The 21087-nt window shown below is 45.3% G+C and overlaps 2 protein-coding genes across 2 annotated transcripts in view; one reads left to right on the top strand and one right to left on the bottom strand.

The window, feature by feature from the left end:
- The window catches only part of LOC149466273 (uncharacterized), a 198461-nt gene that overhangs the window by 99886 nt on the left and 77488 nt on the right, over positions 1-21087 (bottom strand). The gene's annotated exons all lie outside the window — the stretch shown is intronic.
- Positions 687-21087, top strand: part of LOC149466276 (uncharacterized) — a 51132-nt gene continuing 30731 nt past the window's right edge. The window contains 15 exon segments of the mRNA XM_089672694.1: positions 687-762; positions 1040-1148; positions 2826-2903; positions 4230-4391; positions 4476-4566; positions 4676-4794; positions 4888-4987; positions 5342-5437; positions 8064-8893; positions 16479-17098; positions 18735-18816; positions 20234-20410; positions 20497-20596; positions 20706-20803; positions 20898-20997. Of these exon segments, the coding sequence (XP_089528820.1) occupies positions 2826-2903; positions 4230-4391; positions 4476-4566; positions 4676-4794; positions 4888-4987; positions 5342-5437; positions 8064-8893; positions 16479-17098; positions 18735-18816; positions 20234-20410; positions 20497-20596; positions 20706-20803; positions 20898-20997 (2653 nt within the window). The 5' untranslated portion in view covers positions 687-762; positions 1040-1148.

The raw sequence follows: 21087 nt of genomic DNA on the forward strand, positions 1-21087 counted from the left end.
GTGAAACACGCCAGTCACTCCATGGGACATATTTTCCAAAAACTGATCCGGAGAGCCATTTATTTACTTTCCGGCTGGTCTGACACCCCCAACTTGTGTTCCTCATACAGGACACTTTATCTGACTCACAGGGTCACATGACCACCCCTCATGCAGCCCACACTGAATGCTGGCACCCCCTTCTCTCTTCTTCATCCCATAATAAAAATACATTACCTCCTCCTCACTGGGAACACACTCTCCAGCCTGGAACTCCTCCCTTCCTCCTCCTTTAGGCTACAACAAAATGGCAGCCAAGCAGACCCCCCTTTCCTTTCCCAGCTAACAAACTAAATTATTTTAATTTTACTTTTTATTAATACTGAGATATTACTATATATGTATTTTATGCAAATCTGACTATTTGTAGTCAAATTAAGAAGGAATGCAATAGAAGTGGAATGCAGGAGCTCTACGACAAAATGGCTGTCGCCCCTCCTGCACTGAAAACACTTCTTCTTTTAATACGACACACCGACGGCCTCTAGTGGTGGCTCTAGCCCAACATTGGCTAAAAACAGCTCCTTTAAGCAGGTGGATTTGAAAACTAGGCAGCAGGTGGCGCTCCAGCACAGGAAACGCAGCCTGCCTTGTGAAAGGATTAAATGTCTTCAGTGCTGGAGAGGGGCGGCCATTTTGTTGTAGCCTTGAAGAAGTAGGGAGAGGAGTTTTTATAGCTGAAAGAGGCTTCCAGCTGCAGAGTGTGTGGCCAGAGAGGAGGAGGTAATAATGTCTTCTTATTATGAGAGAAAGAAAAGATAAAGGAGGGCCAGTCTGCATGGACTGGGGGAGGAGGGGTCATCTGAGGTCACAGATGACATGTCCTGTATAAATCAGATTTAGATACAATAACAAATTGAAGACAAACTGTGGAAAACGTTATAATCAGTTATAGTAAACATGTTTTGAAAATAGAAATATAATAGAAAAGCTGATCATTGTAGGCACCCCTGCCAGTGGTAAATGGTTTGTCTCATCCCTGTAACTGATACATCTGCAGGACAACTTGGTCTTCTGAAAACACAACAAACTTACGGGCTGGATCACCAGTTGAAAATACAAGAACACCTAAAAAAAAAAGCTAAAGCAGCCATCACATCTAAGAATCGGTAAGCTGCAATATAATCAATGTTTGCTCTGGGGTTTAATACAGCGTTAAACACTGTCAGCGCAGCCAGGGAGCGCGATCAAAACTAAACGCAGAGGAGGAATTCTTCAGCAAATATATGCAAGTTATGTTATTATTTTTAGTATTATGAAAAATTAGACTTTATTGTCATGTAAGTGTACAAGCTTATAGCCATAGGCTGCTCGCCCCTCCCCCAAATCAGGACCCCCCCTCCCCAAAAAAAGAGAAGGTAGTAGGTGCTGAAGCATGCAAATGTGACTTATTCCTCCTTCTCCAACTTATTCCTCTTCTTCCTTCACCCCCCTCCTCCTCTACGTCTTCCTTCACCTCCTTCTTCACCCCCTCCTCCTCTACTCTTTCCTTCTTCCTTCCCTTCCTTCCCCTCCTTCCTCACCCCCCCCCCCCCTTCCTCTACTCCTTCCTTCTACCTTACCCTCCTCCTTCACCCCCCTCCTCCTCTACTCGTTCCTTCACCTCCTTCTTCGACCCCCTCCTCCTCTACTCCTTCCTTCACCTCCTTCTTCACCCCCTCCTCCTCTACTCCTTCCTTCCCCTCCTTCCTCACCCCCCCTCCTCCTCTACTCCTTCCTTCTTCCTTACCCTCCTTCTTCACCCCCCTCCTCTACTCCTACCTTCACCTCTTTCTTCACCCCCTTCTTCTCTACTCCTTCCTTCTTCCTTCCCCTCCTTCTTCACCCCCTTCTCCTCTACTCCTTCCTTCTTCCTTACCCTCCTTCTTCACCCCCCTCCTCCTCTACTCCTTCTTCCTTCCCCTCTTTCTTCACCCCCCTCCTCCTCTACTCCTTCCTTCACCTCCTTCTTAACCCCCCCCCTCCTCCTCTACTCCTTCCTTCTTCCTTCTCCTCTTTCTTCACCCCCCTCCTCCTCTACTCCTTCCTTCACCTCCTTCTTAACCCCCCCTCCTCCTCTACTTCTTCCTTCCCCTCCTTCTTCACCCCCTCCTCCTCTACTCCTTTTTTCACCTCCTTCTTCACCCCCCTCCTCCTCTACTCCTTCCTTCTTCCTTCACCTCCTTCTTCACCCCCCCCCCCTCCTCTACTCCTTCCTTCTCCCTTCACCTCCTTCTTCACCCCCCTCCTCCTCTACTCCTTCCTTCTTGCTTCCTCTCCTTCTTCACCCCCCTCCTCCTCTACTCCTTTATTCACCTCCTTCTTCACCCCCTCCTCCTCTACTCCTTTATTTACCTCCTTCTTCACCCCCTCCCCTCTACTCCTTCCTTCACCTCCTTCTTCACCCCCTCCTCCTCTACTCCTTCTTCCTTCCCCTCCTTCACCCCCCTCCTCCTCTACTCCTTCCTTCTTCCTTCCCCTCCTTCTTCACCCCCCTCCTCCTCTACTCCTTCCTTCAAGGGGCGTACAATCTAAGGTCCCTAACTTACATTCATAAATACACATACTAGGGCCAATTTAGACAAGAGCCAATTCACCTACAAGCATGTCTTTGGAGTGTGGGAGGAAACCGGAGTACCCAGAGGAAACCCACGCAGGCACAGGGAGAACATATTAAGGACCTATGTTATATATTGCATGTACAGCATATATTTATATCTCTATTTTTTGTTTTATTTTCACATTGTTTTGACCTGTTACAGTGAAAGTGAAGGTAAAATTAATTTAATAGGAAATCTATCAAACAGATGGAGGAGGAGAGCAATCACAAGACTAAGAGGATGGTAGACCTCACCCTGGAGATCATCTATCTGCTGACTGGAGAGGTGAGGAGGATTCTGGGAGGTCACATGACATCACTCTTATCTCTATTAATAAAACACGGACCTGACCGAAGAGGTGAGGAGGATTCTGGGAGATCACATGACATCACTCTTATCTCTTAATAAAACACAGACCTAACTGGAGAGGTGAGGAGGATTCTGGGAGGTCACATGACATCACTCTTATCTCTATTAATAAAACACAGACCTGACCGAACAGGTGAGGAGGATTCTGGGAGGTCACATGATGTCATTTTTATCTCTATTATTAAAAGACAGACCTGACCGGAGAGGTGAGGAGGATTCTGGGAGGTCACATGACATCACTCTTATCTCTATTAATAAAACACAGACCTAACGAGAGGTGAGGAGGATTCTGGGAGGTCACATGACATCACTCTTATCTCTATTAATAAAACACAGACCTGAACGAAGAGGTGAGGAGGATTCTGGGAGGTCACATGATGTCATTTTTATCTCTATTATTAAAAGACAGACCTGACCGGAGAGGTGAGGAGGATTCTGGGAGATCACATGACATCACTCTTATCTCTATTAATAAAACAGAGACCTGACCGGAGAGGTGAGGAGGATACTGGGAGGTCACATGACATCACTCTTATCTCTATTAATAAACCACAGACCTGACCGGAGAGGTGAGGAGGATTCTGGGAGGTCACATGACATCACTCCTATCTCTATTAATAAAACACAGACCTGACCGGAGAGGTGAGGAGGATTCTGGGAGGTCAAATGACATCACTCTTATCTCTATTAATAAAACACAGACCTGACCAAAGAGGTGAGGAGGATTCTGGGAGGTCACATGACGTCATTTTTATCTCTATTATTAAAAGACAGACCTGACCGGAGAGGTGAGGAGGATTCTGGGAGGTCACATGACGTCACTCCTATCTCCATTAAAAAAACACAGACCTGACCGGAGAGGTGAGGAGGATTCTGGGAGGTCAAATGACATCACTCTTATCTCTATTAATAAAACACAGACCTGACCAAAGAGGTGAGGAGGATTCTGGGAGGTCACATGACGTCATTTTTATCTCTATTATTAAAAGACAGACCTGACCGGAGAGGTGAGGAGGATTCTGGGAGGTCACATGACGTCACTCCTATCTCCATTAATAAAACACAGACCTGACCGGAGAGGTGAGGAGGATTCTGGGAGTGGCACATTACAAGTGGCGCAATTAAAAAAATACAAACCTGAGAAATTTTGGGAAATCATAGATATAAAATACTGTATTGATTTATGGTGAGATGTGAGTTATATAACTATACAGTGACATTTATTTCCTTCTTTAAATTCAGGAATGTATTATAGTGAAGAAGCCATCTTATATCCACATGACTCGCATGTCACAAAGTTGGAGCAGGAAAGAAAGCCCCATGATGGAGCCTCTTATTCCCCCAAGCAATCACAAAAAGATCCTAGAAGTCACCCAGAAGATTATTGAGCTGCTGACAGGAGAGGTGAGTGGTGCCGGGAATTCTGGGATATTCTCCAGTAACAGACAAGAGATGTGTCTGGATGGTGACTGTATCATTGTGTGTCAGGTTCCTATAAGGTGTCAGGAAGTCATTGAAGAACACAAGGATCTCTACAAGGACGTCATGATGGAGAACCGGCCGCCCCTCACATCACCGGGTAAGAGGAGACTTTCATTTCTTGTATTGAGGATCCACCTAGATACACACATCCTCTGATAGAAAGACATAGAAACAATGGATTCAGTCAGTGTGTGTGTTTCCTACAGATGGATCCAGTAATGGGAACCCACCAGAGAGATGTCCCCGTCCTCTGTATTCCCGGGACTCCACACAGGACCATCAGGAGATCCCTCAGGAACATCAGGAGATCCTTCAGGAGGATCAGGTAGATGGAACTGAGGGTATTGATAAAAGCTTATATTATTTTTTCCTTACTCATAGTACAAAGGTTGCAAACAATATAATATATTTTTTCCAGAATGAAGGCCTGACTGTTAAAATAGAAGATGAAGAAGAGTTGTCTGTAAAGGGTGATCATTGGTGTACGGAGGAGAAGATCCCACCAGAGATCAGCACAGGTGAGGAATAAACACTAACTCCAGAGAAGAGTCCCAGATCCTCCTTGTTCAGTCACTACAACCATCTCTTCTTCTCCCCCCTCCTCTGTCAGTAGACAGTAATGGGGGGACAGTATGTGCCCAGTGGGGGGGTCAGGAGCCATCAGCCTCTATTAGACTCCGGCTCTCCTCCTCACATCTGGTGTGGCCTCCTTGAATTGCCGATTGAACTGGATGGACTTTTGTCTTTTTTCAGCCAGACTAACTATGTAACATCATGTCATTGAGATGTGACCAGTCTCCTCCCCACACACACTCTCTGGGGTCTCTCATACATCTCAGTACAGGGGGCTTCACTCTCATATTTATTCACAGATACCAGAATCACTCAAAGAGACATCAAAGCTGAGGAGGAGGAAGAAGGATATGTGAGGATTAAAGAGGAGGACGTTCCTCCAGAGATCAGCATGGGTGAGTAATAAACACTAAATCCAGAGCAATGACCATCTAGTGGTTCTCGCATTGGTTTATTTCTCTTGGTTTCTCCCATTTATATCCTCCAGTTAGGTCTGTGTTTTGATTAGTAGAGATACAGTGGCATGCCCAATTCCTTACCATGCTCAGATGGTGGCCCTGGCTACTTTAATTCCTTTGTCCCTCAACTGCTTGGGCTCTTAGACACACTCAGGGAACATACGTTTCTTTGCTTCTTTCCCTCAGCAATTCAAGGAGGCCACACCTGATAAGGCCGAGGTAGCTGGGCAAATAGTCTGCAGCCAAGTGAGAGGCCCTTCGTTGTCAAAACTGGCTCAATAGCACATAGCTCCTCCGGAAGACCCAGCTACTGCAAGGAACACCTCCCCAATTGCTTTAGAAAAACAACACTACCCACACCCAACCGTGCGGCCCGGGAACCAGTGTGCTGGCTAAACTGCCTCCACACTCCCAATAGTAGAAGTTGTAGTAAGGCCAGCTGGCTACTCAGTACCATCCATAATATTAAAGTCTTTACTGGCTACATAATAAAACACAACAGTAACACCTTAAAGTGTCTGTATATGCAGTAAGCATGCTTGTTATACTCACTGTGGAACCTAACGTGTTAGTCCTTCGCATTTTGTAAAAAGGCTGTTTGATCCTGTGTTCTCTGATCATCCCCTTCTTCCTTTGTCCCCAATGCATCTGCTGATAGCACAGAGCCTTGGGGGCAAGCTGCACCTGCTCAGTTTGGTTTGTATTGTTAGAGAGTTTTTTTTTAATTGGGAGAGTGCATGTGATCAGCACAGGGCCAATCAGCACTTTCCAGATGGGGGGGGTCAGGGGTCATGCAGCCTCACTGGACAATCAGGTAAGAATGTGAAAACTCTTCCTACAAGCTTTAACCAGTGCTCTGTGGGAGACTGGATACAGTGAATGCAGGGTCCGGGGAGACCAGATATAGTGAATGCAGGGTCTGGGGAGACCAGATATAGTGAATGCAGGGTCCTGGGAGACCAGATATAGTGAATGCAGGGTCCGGGGAGACTGGATATAGTGAATGCAGAGTCCGGGGAGACCAGATATAGTGAATGCAGGGTCCGGGGAGAGCGGATATAGTGAATGCAGGGTCTGGGGAGACCAGATATAGTGAATGCAGGGTCCGGGGAGAGCGGATATAGTGAATGCAGGGTCTGGGGAGACCAGATATAGTGAATGCAGGGTCCGGGGAGACCGGATACAGTGAATGCAGAGTCTGGGGAGACCGGATATAGTGAATGCAGGGTCCGGGGAGAGCGGATATAGTGAATGCAGGGTCCAAGGAGAGCGGATATAGTGAATGCAGGGTCCGAGGAGACCGGATATAGTGAATGCAGGGTCCGGGGAGAGCAGATATAGTGAATGCAGGGTCCGGGGAGACCAGATATAGTGAATGCAGGGTCCGGGGAGAGCGGATATAGTGAATGCAGGGTCTGGGGAGACCAGATGTAGTAAATTCGGGGTCCGGGGAGAGCGGATATAGTGAATGCAGGGTCCAGGGAGAGCGGATATAGTGAATGCAGGGTCCCGGGAGAGCGGATATAGTGAATGCAGGGTTCGGGGAGAGCGGATATAGTGAATGCGGGGTCCGGGGAGAGCGGATATAGTGAATGCAGGGTCCAGGGAGAGCAGATATAGTGAATTCAGGGTCCGGGGAGAGAGGATATAGTGACTGCAGGGTCCGGGGAGAGCGGATATAGTGTATGCAGAGTCCGGGGAGAGCGGATATTGTGAATGCGGGATCCAGGGAGAGCGGATATAGTGAATGCGGGATCCGGGGAGAGCGGATATAGTGAATGCAGAATCCGGGAAGAGCGGATATAGTGAAAGCAGGGTCCAGGGAGAGCATTCTCCACGGACCCCGCATCTCCAACGGGGAGAGACCTGTGTATAAACAACACAGATCTCTCCCGCCAGCTCCTGCACACTGCTTTGTATTGCTCTGCATAGCAGCATGCTTACAGTGGAAAGCACTCACACAGCACACAGTTAATCCTTTGATCGCCCCACATGCAACCCTTCCCTGCCCAGTGCCATTAGTACAGTGTCAGTTCTTTTTATTAGCACTTATCACTGTATTGGTGTCACTGGGGATGTCAGTGAAACCAAGTCAGTTCACCCCGCACAGTGTCAGAATGCCCACTGCAGTCCCGCTGATCGCCGCCATTACTAGAACAGAAAACAAAAATTCCAGTATCTATACCGCCATTTGTAAAGTCATGGAGCAGAATACATTTTTGTCCTAAATTTATGACAAAATTTGATTTGTAAAATTTTTTTACTGGACATGTTTAATAGCAAAAAGTCAAAAATATTGTTTTTTTCTCAAAATTGTCGGTCTTTTTTTTTAGAGCGCAACAAACAAAAAACGCACAGGTGATCAAATACCACCGAAAGAAAGCTCAATTTGTGGGAAAAGGGCATAAATTTCATTTGGGTGCAGCATTGCATGACCACGCAATTGTCAGTTTAAAGTTACGTAGCACCATAACACAAAAGATGGCCTGGTCAGGAGGGGGGGATCCTCTGGAGGGCGAGGGGTTAATTGTGCCTTCTCTGTTTTGTCTCATATTTACTCTAGATGGGGAACACATCAGGAACAACATGGGGGACATTCCACTAAAGTATAAAAAAGAAGAAAACCTTTTTACTCCAGGCCCTCCTAGTGAAGATCTGTCATCTGATTCCTCTACACGTGGTGCTTCTCTCGATCACCCCACTAATGATCATAGAAAGGGGGAAAAGTTTCCATGTTACATGTGTGGGAAATTTTTCAGCTGGAACGAAACTCTTACTGTACACCACAGATCTCACACAGGGGAAAAACCATGTTCTGTGTGCGGGAAATGTTTTCTTCGGAAATTGTGCTTCGGTCAGCAAGAAAGATCTCACACTGAGGAGAAGCCATTTTCATGTTCAGAATGCGGGAAATGCTTCAACCAGAAGTCAAATCTTACTTTACATCGACGGATTCACACGGGCGAGAAGCCATATTCTTGTTCCCAGTGTGGTAAAAGCTTTCATGTGAATGCCCGTCTTCTCCAACACCAGAGAACTCACACCGGGGTGAAACCGTATTCATGTTCAGAGTGCGGGAAATGTTTTACTGAGAGTTCAACTCTCACTAAACACAGGAGAACTCACACCGGGGAGAAGCCCTACTCATGTCCGGAGTGTGGGAAATGTTTTAGTCAGCGATGTAATCTTGAGTTACACAAGAGGATTCACACTGGGCAGAAGCCATATTCATGTTCGGAGTGTGGAAAATGTTTTACTACGAGTTCAGCTTTTGTTAATCACAGAAGAACTCACACGGGGGAGAAACCGTATTCATGTTCGGAGTGCAGGAAAAGTTTTACAGGGAAAAAAAATCTTCTGTTACATCAGAAAGTTCACAGCGGACAAAAGCCCTAAATACACATTTTTAAACACATCTAATATCTGGTCACTGCGCAAAATTAGGAACCCTGTGATGAAGACATTTTTTGCAGTAACAGTCCACGTGAACATTTAATTGCTTGCATCTCCGGAGTGAAGGAAACTTTTTCAGAGATTTTTGCAGGTTTATACAGTGTCTTGAAAAAGTATTCATACCCCTTGAAATTTTCCACATTTAGCGCTAAAATTCACTTTAGTGATATTTACTGAAATTTTGTGGTAATATCGTGTGACATAAAAAATTGGAACTACCGCTATTTTATTCTCTAGGGTCTCTGCTTTCAGAAAAAATATAATGTTTGGGGTTTTTGTGTAAACTTCAGGCCTAAAATGATTTTTTTAAACGTGTGCAAAAAAATAAAAAAACAGCTCTGGCAGCGAAAGGGTTAAAGCTTGACCCTATGCACAGAGTGCAGGGGTCAGGAGTAAGTACAATGCCTTGAAGAAGTCTTCCTCCCACTTGAAGGAGTCTTCCTCCCCCTTGAAGAAGTCTTCCTCCCCCTTGAAATGTCCCCCATGTTGTCATGTTACAATGTATTTTATTGGGATTTGATGTGATAGACCGACAAAAAGTGGCACATAATTGTGAAGTGGAAGGAAAATAAGAAATGGTTTTCAACATTTGTGACCAATAAATCTGTGAAAATTGTGGCGGCATTGTATTCCGCCCCCCGGAGTCAATACTTTGTAGGACATCCTTTGGCTGCAATTCCAGCTGCAAGTCTTTTTGGGGATGTCTCTTTGCATATCTAGAGAGGGACATTTCTGCCCATTCTTCTTTGCAGAATCACTTAAGCTCTGTCAGATTGGATGGAGAGTGCCTGTGAACAGCAATTTTCAAGTCTGGCCGCAGATTCTCCATTGGATTTCAGTCTGGACTGTGATTGGGCCATTCTAACACATGAATATGCTTTGATCTAAACCATTCCATTGTAGCTCTGGCTGGATGTTTCGGGTCGTTGTTCTGCTGGAAGGGGACTCCGCCCCGGTCTCAAGTCTTTTGCAGACTCTAACAGGTTTTCTAAGATTGCCCTGTATTTGGCTCAATCCATCTTCCCGACAACTCTGACCAGCTTCCCTGTCCCTGCTGAAGAAAAGCATCCCCACAATATAATGCTGCCACCACCATGTTTCACAGTGGGGATGGTGCAGTCAGGGTGATGTACAATGTTAGTTTTCTGCCACACATAGCATTTTGCTTTTAGGCCAAAAAGTTGAATTTTGGTCTCCTCTGACCAGAGCCCCTTCTTTCACGTTTGCTGTGTCCCCACATGGCTTCTCGCAAACTGCAAATGGGACTTCTTTTGGATTTCCTTCAACAATGGCTTTCTTCCTGCCACTCTTCCATAAATGCCAGATTTGTGGAGTGCACGACTGATAGTTGTCCTGTGGACAGATTCTCTCACCTCAGCTGTGGATCTCTGCAGCTCCTCCAGATTTACCATCGGCCTCTTGGCTGCTTCTCTGATGAATGCTCTCCTTGCCTGGCCTGTCAGTTTAGGTGGACGGCCATGTCTTGGTAGTTTGCAGTTGTGCCATACTCTCTCCATTTTCAGATGATGGATTGAACAGTGCTCCGTGAGATATTCAAAGCTTGGGAGATTGTTTTAAAACCTAACCCTGCTTTAAACTTATCCACTTTATCCCTGACCTGTCTGGTGTGTTCCTTGGCCTTCATAATACTGTTAGTTCACTAATGTTCTCTAACAAACCTCTGAGGGCTTCACAGAACAGCTGTATTTATACTGGGATTACATGACACACAGTGGGACTCTATTTACTAATTAGGTGGCTTCTGAAGGCAATTGGTTCCACTAGATTTTAGTTAGGGGTATCAGAATAAAGGGGGCTGAATACAAATGCATGCCACACTTTTCAGATATGTACCGGTATTTGTAAAAAATGTTGAAAACCATTTCTCATTTTCCTTCCACTTCACAATTATGTGCCACTTTGTGTTGGTCTATCACATCAAATCCCAATAAAAGACATTGATGTTTTTGGTTGTAACATGACAACATGTGGAAAATTTCAAGGGGCATGAAGACTTTTTCAAGGCACTGCAGATATAGTTGTTTCGGATCAGTACACTTTTCTTCAGCAAGGAAACCGGCACGGTGCAATTTGTTTTTGCGTACGATATAATATGAACAATACATCATAGTTATATTTTGGGTGTGTTTCTTTTGAGGGTCGTCTACTATCATTCAGATTTGTGAAGGCCTTCGTTTTTTAGGTACATCATTACTGTCAGGGGTCAGGCTCAGAGACCGGTAGCTTTGGCAGTTGAGAGGCTCCCGCTGACCAGCAGGACAAGTGCAGTAGCAGGTCAACCTGGCGTTTGACACGGGCTCATCTGAGGTTCGAATTCTAAATACTAACCGGTGATCACCAGAGCTCCTGATGGTAGAGATGGGTTTTGCTGCATGTTGTTCTTCAGGATCACCCCACTAGGAGGTGCGCAAGCCAGATATAGCAGATAGGGATCAAGCAGAAGCATAGTCAGTAAATGTCAGTAACAAGTGGTAGGGGTAATATGGACAGCAAAAGAAATATCAAGAGCAAGATATTAGCTAGAGAGAGAATGATAATCTGGAAAACGGGAAGTGCTAAGGCTTGGTTAAAATAGGACGTTCATGGGAGGAGTGAAGGGTTCAAGATTCTAAAGCAGGGGTGTCAAACTGGTGGCCCTCCAGCTGTTGCGAAACTATAAGGCCCATCATGCCTCTACCTTTGGGAGTCATGCTTGGAACTGTCAATCTTGCAATGCCTTATGTGACTTGTAGTTTGGCAACAGCTGGAGAGTGCAAGATATTGGCTGGAGAGAGTGCGATAATCTGGAAAACGGGAAGTGCTAAGGCTTGGCTAAAATAGGAAGTTCATGGGAGGAGTGAAGGGTTCAAGGTTCTAAAGCAAGGGTGTCAAACTGGCGGCCCTCCAGCTGTTGCTGAAACTACAAGTACCATCATGCCTCTGTCTTTAGGATTCATGCTTGTAACTGTCAATCTTACAATGCTTCATGGGACTTGAAGTTTGGCAACAGCTGGAGGGCCGCCCGTTTGACACCCGTGCTCTAAAGAAACAATATTTAGGGCAAGATCATTCAAGGAGTTGTCCAGGGAGCATCCCAGGTGGCCCAGCAAGCCAAGACATCTCCAGACATAGCAGAGGTCACCGGTCCTGACATACATGTTTATACTGCCGCCTACGGGAGGATCGGACACTATACAAAAAAAAAAAAAAGAACAAGATCTCTCTAGTGAGTGTACCCCCTACTAGCCGACAAGGCAATATGAAAGGTAGAGTAAAATAACATCACATTAACCCCTTACCCTCCAGAGGATTTCCCCCCTTCCTGACCAGGCCATTTTTTGTGTTTCGGCGCTGCGTTACTTTAACGGACAATTGCACGGTCATGCAACGCTGCACCCAAACAAAATTTGCGTCCTTTTTTCCCTCGAAATGAGCTTTCTTTCGGTGGTATTTGATCCTGCGTTTTTAATTTTTTGCGCTATAAAAAAAAATAGACCAACATTATTGAGAAAAAAACAATATTTTTGACTTTTTGCATAAAACATGTCCAGTAAAAAAATTTAAAAAATCAAATTTCGTTATAAATTTCGGCCAAAATGTATTCTGCTCTGTGTCTTTGCTAAAAAAATTCCCACTACGTGTAAATTAATTGGTTTACGTGAAAATTATAGCATTTACAAGTGGCAGTATAGATACTGGAATTTTTTTTTTTGTTAATTTTTACTAGTAATGGCGGCTATCAGCGACTTATTGCGGGCCTGCAGCGGGCATTCTGACACTAGGGGGAACTGACTTGGTGTCACTGACATCACCAGTGACACCAATACAGTGACCAGTGCTAAAAAAAAAAGCACTGACTAATGGCACTGGGCAGGAAAGGGTTAATATTAGGGGCGATGAAAGGGTTAACTGTGTGTTTTACTAGGCGCGTGTTGGTGCTTCACTGTAAGCACACTGCTCTGGATGGCTGTGCTGTGCACAGCCATCCAAAGCAGTGTGCCTGAGCTGACAGGGAAGAGAACTGTTTTGTTTATAAACAGTTCTCCTCCCCGTTGGAGATGCTCAGCAATCACTAGGCGCCGGTGAGTAATCACCGGCTGGGACCTGGCAATTGACAGCTGCGGCCACAAATGGCACCCTACCCGGAAATGCAAAATCACGTATATATGTGATTTTTGCACACCCGTGCCGCCCTGTAGCAGTAGTTCTGCTATAGGGCGGTCGTGAAGCGGTTAAATAATGTTTAACTGTCGGAAAAGACAAACCAAAATATGAGCACCTGTAATGGGGAGGGTTCGTCAATGAACATGAAGATTTTATGAATCCAAAAAAAAAAAAACCCCCAAAAAACTATTTTTATATATCTTTAACCCCTGGTCGCCCAGTGTATGTAATTACGGGGCCCCGCTTGACTGGGCTTTTTTCTGCAGGGCCGCATATTTGCGTATCTGTCTTTGTGCTGGGATCACGCCACGTGGTGCGCTCTCAGCACAGAGATAGGGGTGTCACCGAGAGTTCATGGCATGGTACTAACGATTGGGACCCAGAACTCCCGATTCTAGGTCACCTGATCGCTGTGATAGCCTCTGATTGGCTATCACAGTGATCAATCACTGTGAAGCCCGCCTCTTCATTTTCTCTCTCTGCATGGAGGAGAGACATACATTGTTTCTCTTTCTGTCCTTGCAGAGAGAGAAAAAAAAAAAAAAGCGTGTAAAAAAAATCTATAAATAAATACAAAAAAACTCCCCTAAAGGTTTGATCTAGGTCAGTGCCAGGATTAGTGTTTGGGTCAAGGTCGGGTCACAGGTCAAGGTCAGTATTTGGGGGGGGCTTTTTTTTTTTATCTATTTAAATTTGTATCAGTGCCAGTTAATGTCAGTATGTTTTAGGTACAATTTAAAAAACAAAACAAAATGCACACTATTGTTTCTGGGCTGTACTACGGGTACAAACAACAACTGACATACACATATGTGGTATTGCTGCGATCACCAGGAGCAGGAGAATTTATTTTGGGTTGTTCTTTGGTGGTAGGTTATGGTAGTAGTATGGAATATACAGCTAAATTTTAATTATTTTTTTTTTACTATTTTGGGCCAGTTTTTCTTTGATAATAGAACAAAAATAAAAAAATAAAGAGCTATCCATTACCATTTACCACCGAATGAAAGCCCAATTTGTCCTGAAAAAAAGAAGGTATAATCCACCCGGATGTACAAAGTAGTTGTGGTGATATGTACGGTTTTACTAACACATGTCAACGTTGCAAAATTGTGCTTAGGCATTAACATTTGTTTTTACTCTTAGGCATTAAGGGGTTAAATGAAGGACACGGAGTAGCAGAGTTAAAACTGAACTCCAATATTTAAGGTGGTGATAACTTCCTGCTTTTATAGCCTCCAGACCAGATCTCAGAGAATGTTGAGTAGCCCAAATTTTATAATACAAGGATTTTGTGCTGTGCTACAGCATCTTCTTGTGGGTTTTGGGCTTCTCAGCTTTCCCCAGGATCCTTCCCCCAAACCATCATGATCAAGAAGACAATGATCAACCCCACTCCTCAGGCCACCGTGCTAGGTATATTCCTGGGTTCTCACTTCTCCTTTTACCCCCACATTCAATTACTGATCAAATCATACCACCCTCACCTCTGCAACATTCCCAAAATGCGCCTCTTCCTAACATATAAACAAGACTTACCTGCGCTCAAATCCCAACAGATAGTGCATGCATTTATCCATCAAGTGCTAAAGGGGTGTAACCACATAACACTAGAAATTCTGAAGGACCCTCTGCACACTGGTATATACCCTTTCAAGCAGACTATGCAATAAATAGGGATATTTAGTTCACACATATTGCAATACATGCTTAAGCTGGCCAACTGCGTCAAAGTCATCCCTCTATGGCCAGTCCTACTCTGCCTACGCAAATGCTACTGTGGACACAATGCTAGCATAGGGGAAAAGACACAATGGGGAGAGCTACAAGGTTCAGGTCTGGCTACTGACCCAACAATACAACAAACAAGCGATCCCTGTGCTCAAATCCCAACAGCTAGTGCATACATTTATCCAAAGGGTATATACCAGTGTGCAGAGGGTCCTTCAGAATTTCTAGTGTTAATATGTGGTTACACCCCTTTAGCACCTGATGGATAAATGCATGCACTAGCTGTATGGATTTGAGCACAGGTATATCTTGTTTGTTGTATTATTGGATCAATAGCCAGACCTGAACCTTGTAGCTCTCCCCATTGTGTCTTTTCCCCTATGCTAGCATTGTGTCCACAGTAGCACTTGCGTAGGCAGGGCAGAGTAGGACTGGCCATAGAGGGATTACTTTGACGCAGTTGGCCAGCTTAAGCATGTATTGCAATATGTGTGAACCAAATATCCCTATTTATTGCATTGTCTACTTGAAAGGGTATATACCAGTGTGCAGAGGGTCCTCAGAATTTCTTCCTAACATATGACACCACAGAGCTTATCCACTCCCATTAACTATTCACAGCTTCCTAATTCAAACTCTACACAGGCTATCCCCCTTCAGTCTATCAAGAATGCTGCTGCCAGACTCATCCACCTTACCAAGCGCTCAGTCTCTGCCATCCCGCTCTGCCAATCCCTCCACTGCCTTCCAATTGCCAAAACACTACAACAACAATCATGTCATTCACAACTCTGCCCCCAGCTACATCACCAACCTCATGTCAAAATACCAACCAAATCATCCTCTCTGCTCCTCCCAAGACCTCTTGCTCTCTAGCTCCCTCATAGCCTCCTCCCATACTCACCATCAGGACTTCTTCAGAGTCTCTCTCATCCTCTGGAACTCCCTACCCCAATCTGTTCGACTATCTCCTATTCTTTCCACTTTAGGTGATTCCTGAAAACTCTTCAGAGAAGCCTATCCTGTCCCAAACTAACAGATCCCCCATGACACCAAGATTCTTCCTGGCACCGAGAGCCCCCATGACACCAAGATCCTTCATAGCACCGAGATCCTCCATTGCACTCAGATCCTCCATGACACTGAGATCCATGGTGCTGAGATCCCCCATGACACCAAGATCCTTCTTGGCACTGAGATCCCCCATGACACTGAGATCTTCCATGGTGCCAAGATTCCCCATGACACCGAGATTCTCCATGGCACTGAGGTCCTCCGTGACACTGAGAGCTTCCATGGTGCAGAGATCCTCCATGTTGCCGAGATCCCCCATGACACCAAGATATTTCCTGGCACCGAGATCCCCCATGACACCAAGATCCTTCCTGGCACAGAGATCCCCCATGACACCAAGATCCTTCTTGGCACCGAGATCCCCCATGACACCAAGATCCTTCGTGGCACTGAGATCCTCCGTGGCACTGAGATCCTTCATAACACCAAGATCTTCCATGGTGCTGAGATCCCCCATGACACCAAGATCCTGTGTGGAACCGAGATCCTCCATGGCACTGAGATCCTCCATGGCACTGAGATCCTCCATGGCACTGAGATCTTCCATGGTGCCTAGATCCCGCATGACACCAAGATCCTCAATGGCACCGAGATCCCACATGACACCAAGATCCTTCGTAGCACTGAGATCCTTCATGGCACTGAACTCCTCCATGACACTGAGATGTTCCATGGTGACGAGATCACACATGACACCAAGATCCTCCTTGACACCGAGATCTTCCATGGTGCCGAGATCCCCCATGACACCAAGATCCTCAATGGCACCGAGATCCTTCATGGCACCAAGATCCTCCATTGCACAGAGATCCTCCATGACACTGAGATCTTCCATGGTGCCAAGATCCCCCATGACACCGAGATCCTCCATGGCACTGAGATCTTCCATGGTGCCGAAATCCTCCATGACACTGAGATCCTCAATGGCACTGAGATCCTCCATGGCACCGAGATCCTTTGTGGCACTGAGATCCTCCATGGCACTGAACTCCTCCATGACCCTGAGATCTTCCATGGTGCCGAGATCCCACATGACACCAAGATCCTCCATGACACTGAGATCTTCCATGGGGCCGAGATCACCCATGACACAAAGTTCCTTTGTGGCACCGAGATCCTCCATGACACTGAGATCCTCCATGGCGCTGAGATCCTCCATGACACAGATCTTTCATGGTGTCGATATCCTCCATGACACCGAGATCTTCCATGGTGCCGAGATCCCCCATGACACCAAGATTCTTCATGGCACCGAGATCCTCCATGACACTGAGATCCTCCATGACACCAAGATTCTTTGTGGCACCAAGATCCTCCATGGTGTTGAGATCCTCAATGACACCGAGATCTTCCATTGTGCCGAGATCCCCCATGACACCAAAATCCTTCATGGCACCGAGATCCTCCATGACACCAAGATCCTCCATGACACAGATCTTTCATGGTGCAGAGATCCTCCATGAAAGTGAGATCCTCCGCGGTGCCGAGATCCTCCATGACACAGATCTTTCATGGTGCCGAGATCCTCCATGACAGTGAGATCCTCCATGGTGCCGAGATCCTCCATGACACATTCTCCATGGTGCCGAGATATAGGGTTGCCACCTCATCCCTTTAAACCCGAACACATATTAATGACATGGGTTCCGGGGCTGACTTAATGCAGATAAGGCATCAAGTGAGTTTAATTCCCACCTTCATCAGCCCCAGAACCTGTGTCATAAATATGTGTTCGGGTCAAAAGGAATGAGGTGGCTGTCCTACCTAGATCCCTCATGACACGAATGACCACAACTCTCCATTAGAACTCCTCCAGCCGTGAAGACGTCATCCCTACAGTGGTAGATCGTGTTCTCATGGCTTCCCTCACAGGATACATATAGAATACATCCCGAGCAACCATCTCTTTTACTTCTTCAGCTGTTTGCGTTCCACTGTAGCTCAGCGGCTTCCCAGTTGCTATAGTGACGCCTAGTCATTGGACAGTCTTCACGAGGAGGGAGCCCGAGCCACCACTAGAGGGCGTACATCTTCCGCGTGTGAGGGGGTACAGGAAGTGCGGCGGCCATTTTGTTGTAGCCGGAAAAGGTGGAGAGTGGAGCTTTTATAGCTGATAGCTTCCTGCAGGAGAGTGTGGATCTAATCAGGTGGAGGTAATAATGTCTTCTAATTATGAGAGAAGGGGGTCGCAACTATTTTTATAGAATAGATTTTAGGGGTGGAATCCTGTGACTGGTCACATGCCCTATATAAATTCATTGGGAGAAGGAATTGAGAGACTCCTCCTCTTTCCAGCCCTGAGGAAAGCAATGTAACCATGGTGGGGGGTGGGCTGCTGTCTGTGAGCTGTGGCATCATATTATCAATAGCAGATGTTGGGTTAGAGGTGTGTTCCCCCAGGAATGACAGGTTCTCTTCATCTCTTTTGATTGTAGAAAAGCGAATATATCAACTACCACCTGTGCTGCAGAACGATGCAATGATAAATAGGATATACAGGGGGTGTAGGTTTCACAGTAACCCTTCTGGCAGCGTGGATTTCTAATGTCCCCTGCAACATTCAGTGGTTTCTCCCACAGACCCATGACTCACTACAGGACACAACAGGGATGTGGAGGTCAGTGGGAGGAATCACTGAGCGCTGCGGTGGACACAGATCGACACTGCCGGAAGGGTTTGCATACAAACTTCACCTGGAAAACCGTCCTAGTCAAGGAACTGTTCTACAGCAGAAATGGGTACTCACTTTTTTTATTTCCAGGGACAGTCAAAGTGAAGACAAAAACAACGCCTGAAAACTGGTCACCTGATTGAAGATGGAGGAGGAGCAGAGTCACATGACTGAGAGGATATTAAACCTCACCCTGGAGATTATCTACCTGCTGACTGGAGAGGTAAGAAGGATTCTGGGAGGTCACATGACATCACTCTTATCTCTATTAATAAAACACAGACCTGACCAGAAAGGTAAGGAGGATTCTGGGAGATCACATGACATCACTCTTATCTCTATTAACCACTTCCAGTCCGGACACTTTTACCCCCTTCCTGTCCAGGCCAATTTCAGCTTTCAGTGCTATCACACTTTGAATGACAATTGCGCGGTCATGCAAACTGTACCCATATGAATTTTTTAGCATTCTTTTGAGACAGATAAAGCTTTATTTTGGTGGTATTTATTCACCACTGGGATTTTTATTTTTTTTTTGCTATATAAATGAAAAATTCCCAAAATTTTGAAAAAAAGTGTTTTTCTTATAACATTTTGCAAATAAATAATATTTCATCATAAATCTTGGCGAAAATATATTCAGTTATCTAGTAAAAAAAATAACCCAAATTAGTTTATAACCAAAAATTATATTTTTAAAAAATTTTTTTTACATTTTTAATTTTTTTTTATATTATTATTTATGTTTGTGGGGTTTTTTGGGTTTTTTTACATACTGTACTACTTGTGGGGGGTGATGAAGATTTTTTTTTACACTGATTGCTTTTTACACCCATAAAGGCTGTGAAAGCAATCATTTCTCCTTCTTTCTGGCTGCATTCTTGCAGGCATTGAAAAATACTGTGCAAGCTGTGATTGGTCACAGCTTGTCACATGGTACAGGGCTGTTGTGAATAGCCTTGTATTATGTGATCTCTGTGATCATTCACAGATTTCACACGTAGTAAGCAATGATGTCAGAAGTGACATCTTGCTTACTACTCTGCATGTGATCACTGATTGGCCAATCAGTGATCACATGATCGGGACCTCACACAGAGGTTCCGTACGACGATCGGTGTTCCACTGTGTCCAGGAAGCGTGCACAAACAGGGGGCGGGGAGGCTGTTTATAAATGGCCACCCGTCCCTGCACTGCCACCGTCCGGCCGTTTATATACAATGGCCGGACGGGAAGTGGTTAATAAAATACAGACTTGACTGGAGAGGTGAGGAGGACTCTGGGAGGTCACATGACATCGCTCATCTCTGGTAATAAAACACAGACCTGACTGGGAAGGTGAGGAGGATTCTGGGAAGTCACATGACATCACTCTTATCTCTATTAATAAAAAACAGTTCTGACCGGAGAGGTGAGGAGGATTCTGGGAGGTCACATGACATCACTCAGCTCTATTAATAAAACACAGACCTGACCGGAGAGGTGAGGAGGATTCTGGGAGGTCACATGACATCACTCAGCTCTATTAATAAAACACAGACCTGACCGGAGAGGTGAGGAGGATTCTGGGAACTCCTAGTGACAAAAAACGGCATTAATTTATGTTGGGATGTCAATGAATTTCTTTATGTAAAACACAGGAATGCATTATAGTGAAGAAGCCATCTTACGTTCACATGACCCGTGTGTCACAAAGTTGGAGCCGGAAACAGAGCTTAGGAATGGAGACTCCAAATCACTCTTTAATACCTGAAATTAACAGTGATAAGAAGATTCTAGAAGTCACCCAGAAGATCATTGAGCTGCTGACGGGAGAGGTGAGCGGTGCTGGGAATTCTGGGACATTCTCCAGTAACAGACAAGGGATGTGTCTGGATGGTGACTGTATCATTGTGTGTGTCAGGTTCCTATAAGGTGTCAGGATGTCACTGTCTCATTCAACACAGAAGAAGGGAAGTATTCGGGATGCAATGATCAGCACAAAGAGCCTGCCACATCACTGGGTAAGAGGAGACTTTAATTTCTTGTATTGAGGATCCACCTAGATACACACATCCTCTGATATAAAGACATAGAAACAATGTATTCAGTCAGTGTGTGTGTTTCCTACAGATGGATCCAGTAATGGGAACCCACCAGAGAGATGTCCCCGTCCTCTGTATTCCCGGGACTCCACACAGGAACATCAGGAGATCCCTCAGGAGGATCAGGTAGATGTAAATGAGAGTCTTAAAGAAAGTAATGAGATGTTTGATTAGTAATCATAATGCAGATAAAGTTGCCAACAATATTAATCTTATACAGAGTGATATCCAGACTTTTAAAGCTGAAGATGAAGCTGAGATGTTTCTGAAGAGTGATGAGATGCTTAAGAGGGAAGAAGTTCCTCCAGAGATCAGCACAGGTGAGGAAAAAACACAAAATCCAGAGAAGAGTCTCAGATCCTCCTTGTTCAGTCACTACAACAATCTCTTCTTCTCCCCCCTCCTCTGTC

This window comes from Staurois parvus, unplaced genomic scaffold (genome assembly GCF_062004578.1).
Source record: "Staurois parvus isolate SC_StPar_1 unplaced genomic scaffold, SC_StPar_1.0 ptg000132l, whole genome shotgun sequence".
NCBI lineage: Eukaryota > Metazoa > Chordata > Amphibia > Anura > Ranidae > Staurois > Staurois parvus.